Source organism: Fringilla coelebs, assembly GCF_963513975.1.
Source record: "Fringilla coelebs genome assembly, chromosome: 2".
Classification (NCBI taxonomy): Eukaryota; Metazoa; Chordata; class Aves; order Passeriformes; family Fringillidae; genus Fringilla; species Fringilla coelebs.
This window is the reverse complement of record NC_140029.1, coordinates 60047959-60070616: the sequence shown is the minus strand read 5'-3', so window position 1 is coordinate 60070616 and position 22658 is coordinate 60047959. Positions and strand designations below refer to the sequence as shown.

The 22658-nt window shown below is 37.7% G+C and overlaps 1 protein-coding gene across 2 annotated transcripts in view; it reads right to left on the bottom strand.

Annotated features, from left to right (window-relative positions):
* Window positions 1–22658, bottom strand: part of NAA16 (N-alpha-acetyltransferase 16, NatA auxiliary subunit) — a 64283-nt gene that overhangs the window by 38679 nt on the left and 2946 nt on the right. For both annotated transcript variants that reach the window (XR_014615973.1, XM_084201166.1), the window contains exons 2-7: window positions 12561–12645; window positions 10172–10276; window positions 9435–9592; window positions 8211–8345; window positions 2083–2236; window positions 440–559 (exon numbers count right to left, since the gene is read on the bottom strand). Coding sequence is in view for 1 of the 2 variants with exons in the window: in XM_084201166.1 (XP_084057292.1) it covers window positions 440–559; window positions 2083–2236; window positions 8211–8345; window positions 9435–9592; window positions 10172–10276; window positions 12561–12645 (757 nt within the window). In the remaining variant the exon portion in view is untranslated. The remainder of the gene's footprint in view (window positions 1–439; window positions 560–2082; window positions 2237–8210; window positions 8346–9434; window positions 9593–10171; window positions 10277–12560; window positions 12646–22658) is intronic.

Here is a 22658-nt window from a genome sequence, read left to right as displayed (position 1 = left end):
TATCTTAAAAGGCTATCCTATATAGATATTTGAGTATTTCCTACATGTCCCTAGAAAGAGGTACCACCTAGACACGTTTCAAAATTCTAATTACATAAAATTGTGGCATATGATAGCAGTCTGACAATAAACTACTAGACAGGAATTATCAGCCATTTGGTTTCCAAGTTCACATGTGGCAAGGGAATGTTCTTCCTATAAGCAGATTAGTAAATGCCACCCTTAATTCCAAGATGATAAATACTTGGTATTGGTACTTTCATGCATACAAGTTTTTCAGTGAATATTTTAAAAAGGAAAGAACATAATACGTAATTTTCAAGGTCAGAAGGTACATCATTTTCTGCCAAGTAGAACTTTCTAATCTAAAGCAGTACCATATCAAACAGCGTATCTTATATCATACATATCTTCACTGTATCTGTGTAGCTTAACTTACTGGGTTGTAGGGCCTTTTCCAAGCCTTCATAATAATACCAGTTTTCTGCATTACGCTCAATTAACTCTTTGTATACTTCACCAGCTTCTTTCAGTCTTCCTAACTTCAGTAACATCTCTCCTAGAAACAACACAGTATAGAACTATGAATTACATCACAAAAAACATGTAAGTAAAGTTTACAATACTAGATATATAAAATTGTTCTTAAGCATACACAGATTCTTTAAAAGAGGCCTTATTTTCCCAAAGGCATATGCTGTGTGTTATGAATGCTACTTGAAGCTACCATATATAGAGCTCAGAACATTCATCACCTGTGAAGACAAAGACTACCTGAATGTCTGTATCTGAGTATTTAAAATAGCTATTGGGAATGTCAAATAAAAGCAACTCCTCCTTCCAGGACTTCATCACACAAATAGATCACTTTTTATCAAGCTGTTTACTTAAGCACATTTTTCACATCAACGTATCCGTTTTTAACTGGTTAAATCACACTGGTTTGCTGCTAAGTAAATTGTTCTACCAGGTCTAGCTTGAAGGGAATTCATTTTCTTCACAGTAGCTCATGCGGGACTGTGTTTTGGGATTTGTGACTAAATGTTGATAAATACACCAACATTTCCACCACTGCTAAGCAGTACTTGTAGACCATCAAGGCTTTGTCTTTTTACCCCCACTCTGCCACCCATCAAGTAAACCAGGGTGGACAATAAGGCAGAAGTGGACACAACCTGGCCAACTGATCCAAACTGGCCAAAGAGATATTTTGGGCTATTTAGTTTCACACTGAGGAATAAAAATTAATGAGGAGTGTTGGGTCAGGTAGCCATTGCCTGGAGACTAGCTGAGCAAGTCTGTGGGAAGTGTACAGGGACTGCCTAAGTTAAGGAGCTGGGTTTGATTTTCCTTCCTTCCTTCCTCTTTCCATCACTCAAGCTATCTTCATCTCAATGCACAAATTCTCCTCCTTTTGCTCTTCCTGTTCTCTCCTGATTTGACAAGTGAGGCTGGGTAAAGTGAGCGGGCAGCTGTGTGGGGCTTACCCCACTGGTCAGAGTCAGCCCTGATCACAACTGTGCAGGCTAGAAGTAGCTGAAGAACACGTGCCATTACTCACACATATTCAGAACTCAGTATTAGCACTTCAAATCCACAAAACAACTGAGAGTTATTTTTAACCAAAAAGGTCAACTTCAGTATTCACTTCAATAAGTAAGTGCATTAGGAAGCTTGAAAAGGAAACAAGAACTTGATACTTCAGTCATTAAAAAAAGAATTTGTGTTTGTACTTCAAACCGTATTCTTTATGAAATTCGTTTTCATAAGATTAAAACTGGATTATAATAGTTCTGATTTATGGAAAGCTACTCTAGTGCACGAACATAATCTCTGAGATTTCCTCTATTCCTGTATCAAACCCATAGAGACTACCTGCATCCACTACCAACCTCGGTAGGAAAAGTTATTTGTGCACAAAACTGTAAATCCGTTAGTACCAGTTTTCCTGTAGTAATTGTTGCAAATAAATTAAAGACTTTACATGGTGTATTTTCTTCCTTTCACTGCTTTATTGTATCTGAAAGCTATTAGTAAAAATTTCTAACAAAACTGGGTAAGGGAAGAATAATAATGACTTACCTTTGATTTCTTCTACTATTAATTTATCACATATTTGCTTTTCATATGTCTCTATATGTTCTAAAGACTCCTGAAAAAGATCTGCCTCTCTCATCACTTGATTCTGATATAAAATCAGTTCACTATATTCATAATCTATTTTATTAGGAGGAACCTGGGGGGGAAGAAAACAATATATCAGTTAACATTTACCTGTACCTTAAATGTATGCTGTATTACAGAATACAAGTGTTGAGAACATAACCAGGTCTGTTTATATACACAACCTAAACATTCAAAATGTAAAACTTCCATTACTCACAAACAAATCAGATTTATTTAAGGATATCCACTGTAGTTAAGGTTTTAGAAGAAATCTTTTATTTCTCTTTTTTCTATCACTGTGGCAAGCTAATTAAAAACTGAATTGTGTGAGAGAAAGCAAACATCTTAATACATTTTCTTTCTGAAGCACTTATGTGCTACACAACAATTTTGACATAAATTCTACAGCAGATGGCTGGAGTCTAACAGCATCATTTTCAGTATACCAGAGTTCTGGATCAAACTATTTCCAAGAGGAATGACCCATTCGTAGCTTGACAACTGGAATTTTTCAGATAGAAAACTTACACTATTTCTCTCTAACCAAGTGTTCTCTGTACTAAAACTTCAATTCCCCAGAAAATACAGCACACAAGCATACAGAATTTTTCAAGCAATAGATAATTATTTTTAGGTCTGCCTGCAGTTGCAAACCTAGGACTTTCTAGAGGCTACAGTACAACTACTGGCTTATCCACCTTGCAGTGCTACAACAGCCAAGGAAGCAGGGTGACACTGAAAATTATTCCTTCCAGAGATAACTCCCTAAAGCAGATTTAGGCAACGAAAAGTCTTGCCAGAGTTATAGTTATTCTTTTCATACTAAATGCTCTTCACTAATATACAAAACACTACTCCAATTGCGAGAATGCATTTGCTCTCTAACAATCTCCAGAAAATGCCCAACAGATCAATAAAATTATATGAAAGGTACTGTCCCAACAGAAATTGTGAGAGAGACTTGATTTTTTACATAATAAAAGATGAGAAGCAGTTGAGTTTTCCAAATGTTAATGATATTTTTTCCTGTGACACTATATATTTGTTTCTTCCTGTGCAACTAGGAAGAACACTTCAAAGTCCCATCGGTCACTAAACAGTTTACTATGATTTTCTGTTCCCTAAAAAAAGCTTTTCCTTGATCTTTAAAGGCATATTATTTAATAAGAAAAAACAACACAAACAACCAAAACATTACACTGGGTGAAAGGAACTTTCTTATTAAGAATACTATCCTAAACCACTACTTCCAGCCCTTCCCAAAGCACAAACTGATTCTACAGGATTTAGCATTTGTGACTACATGCTCTTTAAATTTTTAGAGCCAACTTTTACACTGCTGCTGGGCATTTTTAGAAATATTTGCTTTTATATATAAGTGGTCTGAAAAATAGTATGACTAAATAAATTACTGTAAAAACGTACGTATCTGAGAATGAACTATGAAAATAACATCATTCAAGTACTTTTTTTACCAGTTAATGCAGTATAGCAAATGATCACTAATGGAACAAGACTATATCATACACAAACTAATCAGCAGGTAGCATGAAATTCTATACACTTCTCAAAGTAGCTCTCTTCACTACAGCTCCACTTCTATTTTCACCTTTGCACAATTTCGAGTTTATATCACGCACTAGAAATCACTAATAAAAACATTTTTACCAGGAAAGCATTTTTAACTGCTTCACAGAATGGACTCATGGAATGGGGTTAAGCACTAAGCATGCCTTCCTGTTTATCCTTACTGCAATACCACGGAACCAAACTGCAAAGCACCTATTCAGTTCTTTCTCCTTCACCTCCTCCTAAAAATATCCTTTCCTCCAACACAACACACAGCTAAATTCCAAATTCCACAAGTAGCACAGCTTTTTTGGCACATCATGAACTAGCCTTTGAAACACAGATTACCCAAAAACCCATTAAAAATATACACACAATACACAAACATATCAATTGACCTCCTGGGGCTGTTTTGGCTCAGCAGGATAACAAAAAAAGCCCAAAACAAAACACACAAAAAAAACCAAACCAAAACCAAAAAATCCCCAAAAAAAACAAAACCAAAAAAAAAACCAAAAAAAAACCCCCAACCAAAACCCCACAAAAACAAAGGAAAAAAACACAAAAAACCCAACAAAACAATTAAATTATTCTTACACAGAGTAAATCCACCAGAAAGATACCGCACTTACTATCACTCCATTTAAAAAGTTATTTTTAAAAGTAATTTTAAGAAAAGTCCGTTCTCAAAGATACTTTGACATCTCATCAATTTAATGAAGATTTAAATCTGTAATTCATCAGAAGGCAAGCAGTTAACAACCCCAGTAGTTAATCTGAATAATCAGATTGTTTTATAAAGAATAAGATACTCTATAAAGACAATGTCCACATCATTGTTATTGCTGCTCAATACATCTTTACTCCTCCCTCCCCCTAGAAGAGTGATGATTCTTCCACAGGAGATATCCAGCTTTCTCCTGAACCCGATTCTGCTGTTTCAGAATAATTTTTTTCCTCTCCTCCTGGACCAATGAAGGATCAGCCTTTCAACCACAGGTCCCCTAACAACTGTCACTGAAAGAAAGTGACAAGATGCAGCCAAAACATACCTAAAAGCAGACCCCCAAAACTCCAGAGGTTTTCTGTCCATATCTGTATTTGTGGGCCTGATGCGAAAATTAGGAATAAAATAAAAAATTAAGAATAAAAAATTGTTCTGGAAAAGAAGAAAGGAAAAATGGGATATACAACAGTCAAACAAATTGCATAGTTGCTTCACACCTTGGTTCCCAAAATTTTAATTCTGAACTGACTCTTACATAATTTTAACTTAAGCTAGGACAGCACAAGCTGTTACATTTCCTACAGTGATGTCTACCTTTAACCTCATAACCTGTTTTTGACTGAAATATTGTGCATCTGGCCAATTTACAGCTTTCAGATGACAGGCATTGATCTTCATACACTAGGAGAAAATTCACCATTTCCAGGGATAACTTAGCCACTAGAAAAACTGTCAAGGATAAAAAGCAATTTATCACTTTAATTTGTTGATCAGCTTCCTGACACTATTCCTTCCTTTATTTTCCCTGCTAAGCAAGTTTCTTAGCTATTACTCTTCCCAAACCTAGCATACAGTTTTAAAGTCACCTAGGCTTTTTTCTGTTTACAGTAAACAAAGAGACTCTGCCCTTCAGACAGCTTTCTCTGTAGTCATCTTATCTTGCCATATCCTTTTCATTTTCTAACTTTTTTTGACAACAGGCTCATCAGTAAGTCTTGATCTCTCAGTAATGAGTACTTTATGGATAAAAATCCCTGCTTGTCTGAACTAAGAGTGTACTTTACTTTTCACCCATAAGCTTGCCCTGAGGGACAGTTTTAACAGCAAACTAAGTCAGACTAACTGCAGCCTGGATCAACAAAGGCAGCTCACTTCCCTCTATTATTCCCCTTCCTCTCTCCCCTCTCACCTCACAGTTACTCAGTTCAGCCAATCAGTCCTTCCCAAGAGAGATTATCTTTCTGGCACTTAGGCTTCCTGAACCAACCCTCCACAAGTCAGCCAGTGCTGCACAAGGAAGTGGTGTGAGCACACAGGAAAAACTCAGATTGCTGGTTTTGGCAACAACTTGTAGCTAGATTAGCTGCATTATTTTGTAATACTGCATCTTCAGATATTCATCTACGATCACTAAAATGACAGTTCCTTGATTTTTTTTCTTAGTTTTACTGCTTGGTCTTGGCTGTCTGCATTCATATCTGAAAGGACAGAGCTGCCTGAGTAATTCACATAAATAGATATCATCATCCTACATTACCATTATTTCTCAATTATTATGATAGCAGCGTTTTATGCAACATGTTACATTTCTTTGTCTGTTCATTAACATGAATGGTAGATAGTACAGGCCTAATACAGGTTGCCATAAAACTCCTCAAAAACATCTCTTTGTTGAAGAGTGCTGCTCACAAGTCATTTGAATGCCCTTCAGTTTTTTAATCCTCCTTTTAAATTACCAGACTGCAATTTTCTTTTACACTCACATGCAACAGTCTGTAAAGTCCATCACAGAAGTTCATCTATCAAGTTGAGTGCATATGAACTACAGGCCAAGAGGGGAGATTTGGGAAGGAAAGTAAGCAAGATGTGTATCTCCTCAAAGATCCATGCAATGTCCTGAACCTAACTATTTTAACTGCAGGACTGAAAAATCCAGACACCACAAAAGCAGTACATTTGGGGAGTATTGTGGAAGAGCCAACACATGGCAAAACTGAGCTGTGAGTTCGCCTGGGCTCTCCTGACCGTTCTGGACCCAGCACATTGATTCTCTCTTCCAGTGTTTGGGGTTCTACGTGGGCCTGCACTCTTCAGGGAGCTAGCACAACAAAGCACAAGACTATTTTCAAGAGAAATGCAACTAATGTGTTCACACATATTTTTAGTGTTTTGGAGGAGAAAAGACAATATACCTACTTAACTGTCTCTAACAATCTCAAAAAAAAGAGGAGAGGTTCAATGGGGCTAATTTCCTATAAAACTATGTTGTCCAACATTCGTAGCATATTTCTGTCCTTCAATGCTTCAGCAGCTTTTCCACCACTTGCCTCTGACTGACATGATGCTACTCAACAGTTAAGCCACATCATTGTACAAGTACAAGCCACCTTCCTATTTACGCAAATTTCCCAAATAGCTCCAGCTTTATGAAAACTGCATCAGTGCCTGCGCTCATCTTAGGATCATCTTTATTTTAGGGTGAGATTTGAGATGGTGGTAACTTGCACAGCAGACTCCACCGATACAATGCGTTCATCTACAGTATTTAAATCTGGCTTAGTCACTAGACTGCACAGTGTATCATGACAGCCCTCAAACAACTATATTTACACACAATCTTTTAGAAAAGACAATAACACAAACACCATCACTTACAAGGGGCCAATACCACTACCAAGCTCTCTTAGTCCTTGAAGAGCCTCAGTTTCTTATGCGACATTTTCTGGTTTTCCATCTACTATATATTCTAACTCAGTCATTTTGACACCAAACTCAGACTGGGCGCTGCTGACTCATTTGAGAATGACGACTTTTTGGTTGTCAAACACTCACAGAAGATGACCCAATTTTGATTAAAACTTATTCTTTTCAGTTTTTACTCAAGCTGAAGTTACAGCTCTTTTGAAAGATCAAGCTATATATACCCAGCTTGCAACATCCTGTTTTTGACCATGATATGTGATCAAGACAAACACTGGTCTCTCCTAGCCATTTATTTCCTTTCTTACACCTAATCCCATATATAACAACTCAAAAAGGATATGAGATTTTTGTTTTAAAAACACAGTTTAGAGGTCAGGCAATATCTTAGTATTTTTACACAGTACATCCCAGATGCCTCCCCAGCTGAATGGATCGATAAATGTTTCGTTTTCTTTCCACATTGCAGAATAATCAACACATCCACTCTGTTCTGCTAATTTAGACCTTATAGCTCTGCATTACCACTTACAGAACAAGGGAATATCCTCTCTCAATAAAAGGTTATACTCAGTGATTTTAGGATTGTACCATTTGATTTACTCAGGTCTCACCAACATCATATCTGATCAAAGACTCTTCAGCTACACATTCATGTTACTCTGAAACCAAGCATTGATTTTAACTGTACTAGATACAGATGCATACAAACCATTGACAATATTTCATTCTTTGTAGAGATGTAATGGCATCCAGACTATGGCAGGAGAAAAGGCAAATGAGCACATCCAAAATATTATTTTCTGTAGTTTAACCTACTGTAAAGGGGCAGGTTTTCTTTAGCTACAAGTCTCACAAACATGAAGTTACTTCACATGAGACTACTCTTATAAATTAAACTCTTAACAGTTTATTTCTCAAAGCGGAAAGCTCCACAAATAACAAATTTATTCCTAATCTGTAATTGATTTCTATGTCCAAAGAATTAACTCCTCAGATTCTATCCCTTATACAAAAAGCGTTCTCTTTTCAGACCAGGAAATCTTACCTGCTGGGTTTTCCTAAACTCTTCAAGTAATTTTAAGGCCATATCATAATCTTTTAGTAGGTGGTATGCAATGGCATATCCAATCCAGGAAGCGCGTTGTGTGGGGCGCAGTTGAAGCAGCTGGTATCTTGTCTCCTTCAGTAAAAGAAAAGCAATTTTTAAAGAAGAATTTTTAACCAGAGTTAGTACACAGGTATCATGATTGAACACCAAGACAGCTAATATTTTAAAAGAACTCTTAAAAGCCCTAGGCAACCTCTGAAATTCTAACAGCATGGCAAAAAGCAGCACATTTCTGTGTCATAAATTTGGAGGGTACATTCTAAATATACAAGCCATGGAACAAAGCAGAAAATCTATTTGAGGAGACACAGAAGGTGTCATTTTCAGAAGCACCTCCTAAGGGCCTAAAGTATTTCCAAAGACAGAGCTTTGAAATCTCAGAAAGCTCTTTCCAGCAGAAAGCAGGAGCTCCCTGCCACTGAAAGAGTAACATTCACTCTCAAAGTCCTCACGAACTACTGCAACACTTCTCGGAACTTCTTCCTGAGTCAAATCATATCCTTGGGTCAGCGATTCTATTTTCCCTTTGCATTAGCAAATTCAAGGGAATGAACATCCTAGGTAAGGAGACCAACTAATGCCAAGCCCACAGTCCAGTCCTCTATTTCATATGAAACAAACAAATCTGTTCAGCCATTTTGAAACTACTCACTGGTTTTGGACAAATTTTAAGGTTTTATTTATAATAAGAATCACTGGGATTCCAGAATCAATCATCATGGGGCAAGTTACACACATACTAAAAAGAAATGCGATAGTGTATTTCTTACCAAAAACACCTTCAGCATTTGCACCGAAAATACAGTTTGTAGGGTTTACAATTGCTTGGTAAGTACTTGCTAATTTAAGTACTGTACCTTTTCGTTACTATTTTAGTAAAAAATGAGTTAAGAACTAATTTTACTATTATTACTACTAATTTTACTATTATTAAAGTGACTAGTGAGTCCAATTGCACAGAGCAAATATTTCTAGTTCTGCTCTCAACATCATATACAGCTTTACTGCAATATCTTTTCCTGCTTTCCTAAACAATAGCTTAAAATATTTTTGAAACAGATAAAGAGTAGCAATAGAAATACTACCAATAAAAGGCTTCACAGAGGAATAGAACAAGAGAAGGCAAGCAGCAATGAGTGGGAATTCAAAGAGAGTACTTACTCTATATCCTTCTAAATCCCTCATCTGAATCTGCAACAGAGAGAGATCTCTCAAGATCTGTAGGTTATCTTTATCTAGTTTGAGTGCATTCCGGTAACACTTGATGGCTTCATCATATTTCTTATCCGAACGCTGCAGAAGACCATAGACATGCCAACCTAATGCAGGCTAAGGAAGATACATTTACAATTTTCACAAAGTAACTGCAGTGTACTTGTGTTACAGGCCAAACAACTTGACATCTTCCTTGAAGATCAGTACCCTTACAAATGAAGATGGATTACTGCAGCCAGACTTTACTAACATATTGTAAAATACTAAATGTTTCCAAATTTTTTTTAATGACATGTTACTGCTTAAGTCACATTCAGAACCCTCTGAGCACTGTTACACAAATTAAATTATCCAAACTCCAACACACTGTAAGAGTTAGTCACAGATTTACTGTTTAAAACATGCTGCCACAATTACAATAGGAATTCTTACTCATAGAAGTGTTTCATTCTAACAACGGAATTAGTGCTTGATTTCCACTTTTCCTTGCTTGCCTATCTGTAACCTCAATTAGACTCCAGCTTTTACAGTAAGGAAAAAGCACAGAACTCCACTTGATTCACTGACAAAAGAGAAACTTAGCATTTTGTGCATCAGAAGTCTTTGTCACAATCTCAGCATCTTAGACTTCCATCAATAGTGTGCCATAGCAAAATGATCAGGTTTTGTACTACAAAGGATACAGACGTGACTCTTCACATCATTACGAAGTCCTTTACGAACAAATTCATATGCTTCCTCCTTCTTCCCTAAGCAGTTCAAGGTCAGTCCTTTCATCGCAAGTGTCTCTGTAAGAAGTATCAGATATTTATGTTTCTGACTTCCCATATGCCAGCTTCACAGTGCACATATCCTTTGAAGTTGTTACACAGTGAAGTCCCCCATTAAAAAATAAATTTAGATCACGACAGCAGCCTAGCACAGCTGAAGGCTATTACATGGATCATTTCCTTTCTTGAAACTCATCTTAAATAGATCACTCGTAGAGCATCATGCAGATGTGATGAAAACAGACAACACAAACTTTTATTAATTAAAAAATACACTTAGCTGGCTTTGAGGAAGTTAACCATAAGCTAAAGCAAATTTAGGGAGCTCCTCAATGTGTATTGAAGTTCTCAATGAATATTAAAGTTCTCAGTGCAAAGACCAAGTGGAAAAAAAGGCTGTGTCTACCACAAGAAACAAATCTCTGTCACAGTCCATTCTCCTGTTACAGACTTCTTACAAAGCATTAGTTAAGGGAAACATATTTACTGCTACCATATTAGGAGTGTATGAGACCTCAATGCAAAAACATTTTAGTCAACATTCTGAGAGGCATAGGATTTCAAACAGTATGTTGGTATGACTACTGCTCCCTCTTCCCCCATTCTTCAAGGCACACAGTAGACAAGCAAATTGCATGTAACGCATGCACTAAGTCTGAAAGCTGTTCCAGATTCATATTTCAGTGTTTTTGTTAAGTAAGAGACCACTTGCTTTGGTTCCTGACAGAAGATCAGTCACATTTTTCATCATAATGCTCTGTTTTTCCTCCAACTACCACCTCTTCCCCAGTATTAATAGCAACAGATCGTGATCTCAAGGTCAGCTATACCAGCAGTTTGAAGTTTTATTGATAGACCCATTTAACACTTTTTCTGTACAGTACACCTGTAAGTGAATGATGACCCAAAATTAGTCAAGGGCTTTTTTTGTTGTTGTTTTTTAGTTGTCCTACATCCACACTGTAAGAACAGAGAAAGCCAGAATGATACCTTTTAAATAATATTAAGACATTTTAAGAAGAATATCTTTCCTGTTGGGAAAGGGAGCAAGCAAATCCTGCCTTCCAACACCAGGGAGGTAACTGCCCAGCCACATCAGTCCATCTGTTTTGCCACCTTCTCACTAAATTTTTTAAACTCCTTTTCTCTGAGGCTTAGGGTGACAAGTGCAGCTTTCCACCAGATCATTTCACTGGCTTAGTTCTGCCTCAGCTGTCCATTCCAGGCTTTACTCCCAAGCTTCAAAGCCATGAGTGGCTCAAAGCCACGTAGTATGTGGCTTGCCAAGGCAGCTAGCTGTCCTGGAAAAGTTTAAGAGGCAGCAAGAGCAGAAAAGACAGATCTGTATACTGAGATGTTACAAAAACAGAAGTGCTAGTAGAGACAAATGCATTAGGTCAGAGCTGAACAAACCACTCTAGCTTTGAAGCAACAAAAAAACTACTTTTATCTCTAGGGAAGTAATGAAGACAACAAAGAAACAGCAGACATGGATGGAAGCATAAAAAGGATTAGTCAAACATTTTGACAAGATTTGACAACATCAAGTAGGAAAATAATTTTACTGACACACTACATGCACATGAAGTGTTAGGTTGCTTCAACAGTAAAAAAAAAAACCAACAAAAAAATCCACTGTATCAGAATGAAAGTGTCTGAATAATGTAACAGAAACCTGTAATACAGTAAGACTAGAGTATCCTATTGAGGATGTAAATCGAATTTAACAGATGTAAATAGAAGCAATATTCTGCTGCCATGTTTCCTACAATATTTATCAGAGCAGGATCACCAGATACTGTCTTCAGCTTCAAGTATTAGCAGTAACAGCTAAGTTACACTTAACTCTGCTCCCCTTTAAGCAGCAACTTGGTATGCAGTACAGAAAATTTAAGCCTATGAACTTGACAAAAAACCCTCCAGATATTTAATTTATTGGCAGAACACATTCATATAATATTCAAAAAAAGGCTGGGCTTGCTTTAAATAGGAATGTAAGGAAAACCCACACTAGCATTCTGACCCAGAAACCTAGAAAGACAAGTTGGAAACTTCACTGAAGTGCTGCTTCCACCACGTATTTTCATCTTCAACATCCCAGTGCACAGGAGTGTCTGACTGAGGCAGAGTGGAAACCTGATCTGAATGCACAAAGACTGAAAATACAGAGTAATTATTCAGTCATAACAACAGAATCACATTCCACAACAGGCTCTTTTCTTTCTCAACAGTATGATATAGACTAATAAAACATTTACGCTCTTGACAGGAGACAAAAAAATAATCTTGAGTCTGCAGTTACCTCCATGTTCAGCAAATTTTGGGTTAGAAAGGATCATCTTGCAGAACTTGAGTCCATTTTTGTACTGTTTTTGTTCGTAACATTTCTGTAAAAGATGTGAAATATAATCATTGAAATGCATTTAAAACCACAGTACTGTAACATACTATTACAAATGTAGTCACTCGTCCAGCAAAGTATGGTGATCAGATCACTAGCAAACTCTAGGCAAATATACCTATTCATATTAAATTGCTTCTTCTCAGCATTCAGAACATACAACAAATACTCTACCTCATGGTCTACTTTTTTATTAAAAAAGTAATTCCTTTTCAACAGAAATAGGAAAGGGAAGTAGCAATGTCTACTTCAATCCAAAAATTCATAAAATAGAAATCAGAGTTAGGAATCCTGACTCAACAGAACTTTTGAGGAGAATTAATCTCAGAGTCTAGACACTTCTTTCAAAATCCCATTTCCCTGGCCTAGTGACTTCCGAAAACAAGACATCTCAAGACAGAAAACTTTCCTAGTTGCCAATACAGACCTTTAGAAAAAAGAGAAACCATGAAGTAGGATACTCTTATTATAACCTCAGAAATTGATTCAGAGGTATTGGAGTGGGGGAATTTACCTGGGTATTAAAAAAAAAATAAAACCTGTAATAGTACAGCTAAGGGCTAATTATAGATATATTTAGAATACAATTTACGTAATTACTAGATAAATTGACAAACTGTAAGGTTCAACTGTGGGAACATATGGAAGAAACAAAATGTGAATGTGGCTCCCTTTTCCTCTTTAGGAAGATACTACCTAAATCACTAAGGTTTTAGCAATTTAAATCAACTACTGATCACTACAGTAGACCACTAAGACAAAATTGTTTAAACCAGTTAAAGGCATGCTTGTGTCAGTAAGCATGAAAGTGATTTCAGGTCACTTATGCTTTTTAACTGTAGGAAAACCACCAAACCAGGTTTAACTTGGCACCATTTTCAGTTAATAAGGAGTATTGTCCTGCTGTAATTTAGACAGCTATTCTCAGGAGAAGGTGTGTCATTTCAGTTATGTGCTTAAGTGCTTTAGCAGTCTCTCATAGATCATTCCCACTCCATCAATCTTCCAGGACAAAGGCAAAATCTGTGTTAAATTAATATGGAGATAGTAACTCCTTTGCAATCAGAACAGATTCTCCCACTTCACGGGGTAAAAGCAATACAGAAACATATGCATGCTCACTTTGGAGTAATTGGCTAAGGCAGCAAAACAAGGATCCTCCCCCAATCTGTGAGGAAGGGCTTAACTGTAGACAGTTTTTAGGTTCTTGCTGCCTGCAACTTGAGACACTTGCAGGTAACCATGACTAAGTACAGATTAAATCACAGAATAATTTAGGTCAGCAGGGACCCTTGGAGGTCACCAAAATCAACTCTCAAAACAAAAGAGAGCTAACCTTGATATTAGATTAGGTTGATCTACCTGACAGACTTCTGGCAGGATGGCTAGAGAAGCAATCAGTTATACTATGGGAATTCACATTTAAACAACAGCAACAAAAAAGCTCTGAGTGTTTGTTTGGCTTTTTTTTTTTTTAACTGAGAACTAGTTTCAACATCTTTTACCAGAAATAACCTAGGTTGTGCCAAAACTTGGAGTCCCTTCTAGGGGAAGGTGAAACTCTCCTGTTCATCTACTTTCTTCGATTAACTTAGGATGGTTTGTATCATTTTTAGGGAATCCTAGGAAAATGCCAACAATGTGCTATGTATGCTTTCTAAACTTATTCAAGTATGCCTAAAAATTAGCAATAGTGAACATTCATTCACAGTTCTACAACTCTTGCAATGTTGAGTGAAACACCAAATATACAGCAGTGCTTAACCAGAAGCTGAGACAAGTGTGCACTCAAAATAGATTAACTACTGGAGAAAATCAGATCCATTATCCTTGTTCTGACATTTTTATCCTATAGAGTTCAGTCTCAGGCCTAGAATAAGAACTGAATTGAAGATAATTAGAGACAAATGTGATTTTTGGAAGACAGACAAGATCACATTTTCTAAAGCCCAAGAGATGAATGGGAGAGAGAAATTCACGCACTCCATACTGAGAGGAAATGTAAGTTCAATATTCAGTTTTTTGGCTTGTTGACAAGACAACCAGCATCCTTAGTTTAGTTTGAGAGAAGACCTCGGAGGCCCAAGTCTAAACTTAAATCCAGTACTGCCAAGTTCACCACTTAACCATGTCCCCAAGTGCCACATTTACACATCTTGTAAGTATCTAGGGTTTGTGATCTAACCCCTTCCCCTGACAGCCTCTTCCAATGCTGGACAACCCTTTCAAGTGAAAAAATTTTTCCTCATATCAAATTTAAACCTCCCCTGATGCAACTTGAAGCTATTTCCTCTTATTCTGAAGCTTTTAGGAGAAAAAAAACAAGCCCCGTGTTTCTACAGCCTCCTTTCAGGTAGTTGTAGCACAGATGGACATTACACAGTTAGGAAGCCTGATGTCTCCATATGTGTTCTCAAGTTTTTTACTTATCAGGACAAATGTAGCTGAAATGCTACTAGAATCTGTCCCACTGCATTAAGTCTTTGGTTCACTAAAAGCTCAAATTAAATTGTTGAGGTTTTTTTTTAACTGTCTTATCTGTAGTGCTTAATGTGATGCTCCCTATCACCCCTTTATGGCAATCATTTCCTGCTAAAGCTAAAATCAGATCGTGAATGTTTACACACTTGAAACCTCAAAGGGAAATTGTGGCAAGACCAAAATGTTATTCAGAACTTCTGCTACAAGATGTTCTTAGAAGGATCCTACCTCATTTGGCAAGAATCTCATTTATTCCCTTTTTCAACACTAACTCAACCATATAATCTGCTTGTAGACTGCTATACTAATCTAGATACCATTTTGTGTACTTTCAGGTAAGTATCAAGTGCCTCTACACAGATGTCAAATTGGCACTACATCTGAGAAGTATCTGTAATTGTGAAGGTAAAAAAATCCTACTAACAAGGATACAGCAATGAAAAACAAGAAAAGACTTGATTCCTGTATTACAATTCTTTGCTGCATCTACTTAGCAAAATGCCATCCATAAATTCGATTTTTTTTTATGATGTCATTTTTTTAAAAGACCTAAAATCCCTTACACTACTAAATATAAACAGAATCAAGGATTTTAATCACTTGCATTACTTGTAAAACAGAAGGACTTCACATATCACTACTCAATCACATGTGTCATTTATATCTTACTTATGTTTAACTATTTACAACATCAGGTTAGTGCAGGGATGATTTCACAAACTACATCTCCCTAGACATAGCATCTGGTGCTTTGAAAAAGGCCCTGCATTGACAGAACAGTTACATTTTTCACTTACATAGTTTAATACACAGTTAGGCAATTTTATGGCTGAAGAACATCCCATTATCTCAGACATTAACACTCACTTCCAAAAAGTCCTCTTAACAAAAAATAATCTCAACTGGTGACTCGAAGAGAAACTGCAGCTCTAGCAACCAATTCCCTTCCTCACTCCATGGCTCCAGTGCCTCTGAAGGTGTTCAAGAGATGCATTATTTCACAAAGCATTTTTATGTGAAGACTAGATAAAGAGTAGTATCACATTCAAAGACTGAAGACAGCTATTGCATCAAACCAAATAGTGTTAAACACAGCAAATAGGCTTCCCCGATCAGCTTAAATGTTTAAATAATTTAAAGTTGTTTAAGATGGTCTGTGATTGTAATAAAGCTGCACTGAAGTTCAATCCAAATTGTACACTGACCCATCTGATTGTGAGCTTGTGTAAAGGGGGCTTGTAAGAAAGGTGGGGACAACTTTTTAGCAGGGTTTATTGTAATAGGCTAAGGGGTGATGTTTCTAGGCTAAAAGATCGATTCAGACTAGACATAAGGAAGACATTTTTTATGATTAAAGTGGTGAAACACTGGAATAGGCTGCTCACAGAGGTGAGAGATGACCCCTTCCTGGAAACATTCAAGGAGTTCTGAGCCATCAGATCTAGTTGAAGATGCCACTCCTAATGGCAGGGGGTTGGACTACGTGGCCTTTAAAGGTCCCTTCCAACCCAAGCTGCTCTGTAATTCTATGTGCAATTTCTTTAACAACAACACTGCAATTTAAAAATTGATTCTGCTGTCTCTTGATAAAAACTTATCAAACACAAAATCCAAACCATAACCAGCATCTTAAAATTATTCTCCAATCCTACTTGTACAGCCCACATTCTGTTGAGACAGGTCTGCACATCAATAGACTGCCTTGCCAGAAACATGATGGAGCATCAGCACTACCAAAAAGAAAAATAAGCACCTCAAACCAAATTAAACAATTATTACATAGCTGCATAAATACAGCTTCAAGTTTTATTAGAAGAACAAATGAGAGAAACATTAGGCTGGAAAAGATCTCTATAATTGCCAAGTCCAGCTGTCAAGTTCTCACTGAACTATGTTCCAAGGGCCATATTTACATGCCTTTGTAAATACTCCCAGGGTTGGAGACTCAACCACTTCCCTGGGCAGCATGTTCCAATGCTCAACCACCCTTTCTGCATGGAAATTTTTCCTCATATCCAATCTAAACACCCCTGATGCAACTTGAGGCCATTTCTTCTTGTCCTGCTACTTGTTACCTGGGAGAAAATATTGACTCCCACCTCACTACCACCTCCTTCCAGGCAGTTGTAGCAAGTGATAAGGTCTCCCTTGAGCCTCCTTTTCTCCAGGCTAAACATCCACAGCTCCCTCGGCTACTCCTCAATAAGACTTCTTTAAGACATCACTTGTTTTAGTCTTCCTTGCTACTGTACTTCTATATAATCCTGCCTGCAGACCTCTCAGCACACAACAGTTTCAAGATTCTTCTTGCCAGGAAGCATCTTGGCTCCTGTTGCCAAGATTTTGGTGTAGAACTCAGGGAAGATTTTTGGCAACACCTAGGATTCATTAAAAAAAAATTACTCTTCTCCATGCTCTGTAACACTGATGGAAGTGCTGCTTAAAGAAGGAAACCAAGGACTAAACGTGGAACTTCAAAGCCTAGGGGAAAAGGGCAAGGCTTCCATCAAGCCTTATGGAAAGAGTGTTGGAAGTCAGTTATGCTGGAAATCTCTCCCAGTCACAATGGTGATCAAGTTCAGTAGTAAAAACAGAGTTACCAGTGACACAGATTCTGATCAGCACCTTTTCCTAGGAGCTATCTGACAATTACTTTGGGGCTGACCAAATTACTGTTAGACATTTCTGACCAAAACCAGGCACAACCAATACAGGAACATCAGCATACTGCCAGTATTCTTAACTGGCATTTAACACTCGGACCTTTTAAAAAGCGTTGTTTTACTGCACATCTATAAAACAATGCCATCAGCATAAAACAGACAATCTACTTCCCACAGCAGCTGACAAAATTAGTTGTCTCAGTACCTTAGATTTAGGCAACACTCAGCAGTTACTGCTTCTAAGCTACTAAATAATTAAATTATTCACAAGTTTGATAGCAAGGTGTGGCCATCTTGCTTGAAGGCGTTCAGCATCTGTGTTGGAAATGCTCCTCATATTACAAACTATATGGATATTTCCAATGCTGATAGACAAAAAGAAAGTATCATGATACCACTGAAGATCAGAGACAGACTAGAAACCTTTTCATGAGGCTTTCCAAACAGCATCTCTCTCTCCACACTGACTTCAGTTCACTGATGTTTTAGAGAATGAAAAAAGTAAAAATTATCAGCTGGAAGGGGCTTTGGGTCACGGAAGCCAAGAAAGCCCTGTCTCAAGCATCTTAAACTTCTAGTCCCAGGGCAACCATTCCAGAGTATCAACATGTTTTTTTACCCATTCTTCATATCCTACCAGATTTTACATATGCATGGCCGCCCATGTCTGCTATTACTCCATGGGTAAGAGCAGTTAACCTCATCATCTGAAATAAAAAGAGGAAGACAACCTAGATACATCCTTGCTTGCTTCGGTTGTCAAAATGGACAGGCCACATCATTCTTCCCCAGACCTGGGGACTTAGTAATGCAGAACAGCGGTGAGTCAGAGCACAGTCAATGGTGTACAACAGAACAAGCAGCCGGCACTACATGGTGGTAACATTTTGGTCAATGTATTAATGTCACAGTAATAGCTAAGCTTTTACTATCATGCTACTCTGTATACATCAGCATTTTTGCTCCTCAACCAGATTTTCATAATTATTCAAGTTCAAATCATCAGAAGATGCAAAACTTGGTACATAACGCAGCTGGTAGTAACAGTTGTAATCACTTGCTGTTTGTATTCTTTATTATTGGCAGAATAAAATTGATATTCTATTTATTATGGGAAAGAACATGTACAATAAGAGAATGTTTTTTCACCATTTATTGTCCACAGACCTCTTTAACAACCCTCTAAGTGACACCTCTTTTAAAAGGGGAAGCCATTATCAATAAGCTTGCCTTAAATTAAGGCCTAGTGTAATTTCGTGCTGTGCACACACAGTCAATACAATCTAAATTCCTAGAATATCCTTTGCTTCAAAAGGGCAGAAATAAAAAAACAGAGTAGAAAGAGCTCTTGCTGACAAGTACTTTGCATTTGTAACTTTTATATTGCTTGACTTAATACAGTTCTCTCCTGTTTATGAACACTTGTGGCCCTAAAAGCAAAAACCGTAACAGCAACACTAGAAATGAGACAAGTTGTAGCCCAGACAGACATTTTCCAGCAATTTTCAATCTGTACTTTGTGCAGGAGTACTGAAGAGCCCGACCTGCCCCATCTCCTGGGATGAATTGCAATTTGCTTAGCAGGAACTCAGACTAAGCAGGTGGCTCCCCAACCTAGTGGAACTGCATCTGAGAGCAGTTAAGTAAGTGAAACCATGAACACCAGCACTGTTTTGTGGGATCTTATACAAAACACAGTAAAATAAACATCAGGCTTTAAAAGTTACAATTTTATTTTGGCATCTTCAAGCAAGTTCAAGACAATTGCCAACACAAGCCTTCAATATCAATTTAATCTCAACATTCCATCCTTAACAACACAGCAATTCAGCCAAAAATTGTATGAATCACAGCAGATCAGAGCTGAGATCACACACACCTGGTACAGGCCACTAGAGGGAAGATACAAGGGCTGGATGCAGAGAGAGAGAGAGGGGCTTTTGAGTAAGACAAGCTCTACTGTAGCTCTCATCAGAATGTTCTCAGCCTCCAGTTATTTGTGCCTCACCAACACTCCAAGCAAAAGGATTTATCTCCACTCACAAAAAGCATAAAGAGGGTCCCCACCACACACCCTTCAAAGTGTCCAAACCTTTTTATATGGCTAATACATCATGCAGCAAAGGGTTCCACAGTAAAACTACCTTTTTGTTAACAACTTCTTCTTTGGAGCCCACTACTTTGCAGCCACCATTTCTACCAAAATCAAAATGAATCATGATAGCTTGAAGATAGAAAAGTACCTACTTAACTTCTCACAGTTACTTAACTTCTGAATCTTCTGTTAAGTTCTTTCTCCCTCTAGAAGGTAATTTCATACTCCTTCTGAGGAGGCTTTGGGGAGGAACCAGGGGAAAGAGCAAAGCACACAGCACTGCAAACATAGCCTTGCAGTGGACTTGGGCAGTAGCATAACAGCCTATTTCTTTTCCCAGGGGAAACTGTTTTAACAAAACTTCAAATACCTCTAAAAATCTCAAATCTTGGGGCAATCCATGTCACAGCCCATACAAGGTCTGTAGCAAATTAGGATCCCAAGTCTTCATTTATCTACAACCAATTTTACTTGTTATGACTCAACTTGCTCCAAAACCATGGAAGCTTTCTGGTGGCCTTCACTTTTTGTGCCACAAATAGTTCAGAACTGAACTCTTCTTACTATTCAGTGCTTGTTCTGTTCCATATAAACAGCCAAATAAGAAAATATTCCAGCATGAAACATGGAGAGACTTAACGCTGAAAAATCAACTTTTTAAAAGAAAAGTATCAATAAAAGTCCAGAATCAAGAAACAACCGACAGCATAACACAGAAGCCTGCTTTCTGAGCCTTGCATGATGACCTTCACAAACTCCTTTTGAAAAACTAAACCAAGAATATCTATTTGGGATTAAGTCTTCTCCAAATGAGACTGACAAATGTGAAGTGTGACTTCCCCTTATAAAAGCCTTACTGACTGTTACCACTAGCCTGGCATCTATCCTCTGCAATTCTATCACTTCAGTAGTTTGCAGCTGGCCAGGCATCCTCACCACCTCGTCTGAAAGTCCTTATGGAGGGAACTGCTTACACTCTTCCTAGGCACAAGCAACAACCACACCAAGAATCAGTCTAAAGTTACACCAGAAGATTTTAAGTGACTGCTCCAAACACCTGTCTTTAAAGGGAAGGGATCTTTAATGTCAGAGACTTCAAATATCCACTGCTCCAGTGGTGAATTAATAATGGCTACCTCAGCTATGGTATCTATCTCATTTGGGAGATCCTAAGTAGCATAACATAACTTCCCAATTATCAAGTTTAATAGCTCAGTAACTCCCCCACATCATTCCCAGGAGACTGACTAGTTGCATGCTTATAAACCATTATTATTTCATTAAATAAAATTTTAAAAAATCTTTCAGAATTCTATGGATAAGAATTAATTAAATCCTACAAACACCTGTATATTTATATTTTATCAAAGAATAAATCGCTTAAGGTTATTGAAGAAGCTGGAGAACAAAAAGGACGTTACAGAGAAGTTGAACAAGTCCTCAGAGAGGGCACTTGAAGTAATTTCTAACATTTCCTTACCCTGAAAAATGGAAAATGTATGCCTGAATGAACTGAGCAGCAACAACCCACTGCTGCAATGCTATATACTTCCAGAGTTTTTGTGTCTTATTAGTTGAAGTCAGCTGCAATTAAAGCAGCAAACCTTATTTTAGGCAATATGAGGAATTTGCTAAGAAACCAAAGGATTAGTCAGTTACAGGCACGATACTATCCACAGTTAGTGGATAGTATCAGACAACATCAGACCATACCTTACACTGCATGAGCCTGGGCTCACACCAATACATATTAGAAGACAGTAAGCATTTCCTGAAAACAAAAACAACTTGGCAAGTGAGCCATGAAAGCATGACAAGAACCCCAAGGCTTTCCTCTAAAGCCTACTAGACTACTTAGACTACTGACTGCCATGCCCTGTCCAGACAGAACTGATTTGATTCCATAAAGCAAATGTTTAAGACTAACTCTGAGACAGCTTATAGTATGGATTCTTGGGTGAAGGCAAAGAAAAAAATCAAAGCTGCTTAAACTGAAACATACTCTGAAGGCAAGTTTACAGCTCAAATTTAAATACACGAAATAGAAGATCAGGCTAAGCTTACTAGAAGTAAACACCAAATGCATGACACCAAACTTCAACCTTAACAAGAAGCCTAAGTTATCATGAATATGCTTATTTTAGACAGCATCTGCCCCATTCACTTCAAAAGTCACCTAATCTGAAGACTGACTTTAATTGGCAAGAAACACACAAGCGCTAATTTGTATTTATGATGCTTTTCTCCTTCCATGAGAGGGGAACATATTCAAATACTTCATCCATGCCTTCTGTGAGGCTGTGAAGTGGAAGAGCTTGAAGCTGCTCAGCCCCATACTCCCAAACAACATCACACCTGTAAGCACCAACCGGTCTTCCAGGGGAAGAGCATCTAGACTGAGAAAGTCTCTTCAGAACAGTGAAAGTGTGGCCTAAGAAACAAAACAGAACTGGAAGACAGAACAGAGCAAGGAGCTTTAGCATGACCTTACAGTAGTCCTGATCAACTAGGACTACTACCTATGCTACAACTGCTATTACTTCCCTAATTACCTAACTGCTAGTTTTAAGTCAGCTTGTTCAAGCCCTGCCAAGCATGCAAGCACACAAATTGATGTGGCTTAAAGACTATTTACTCAGCTTCTCGAGCAGACTTCTCAGCTTACATTGATCTCCAAGAGGCCACACCAGCCAGGGCAGTTCTGACAGCTTTGCTGTTACTTGGGCATCTTGTTCAGAACATTGATAACCTGTCTGATAC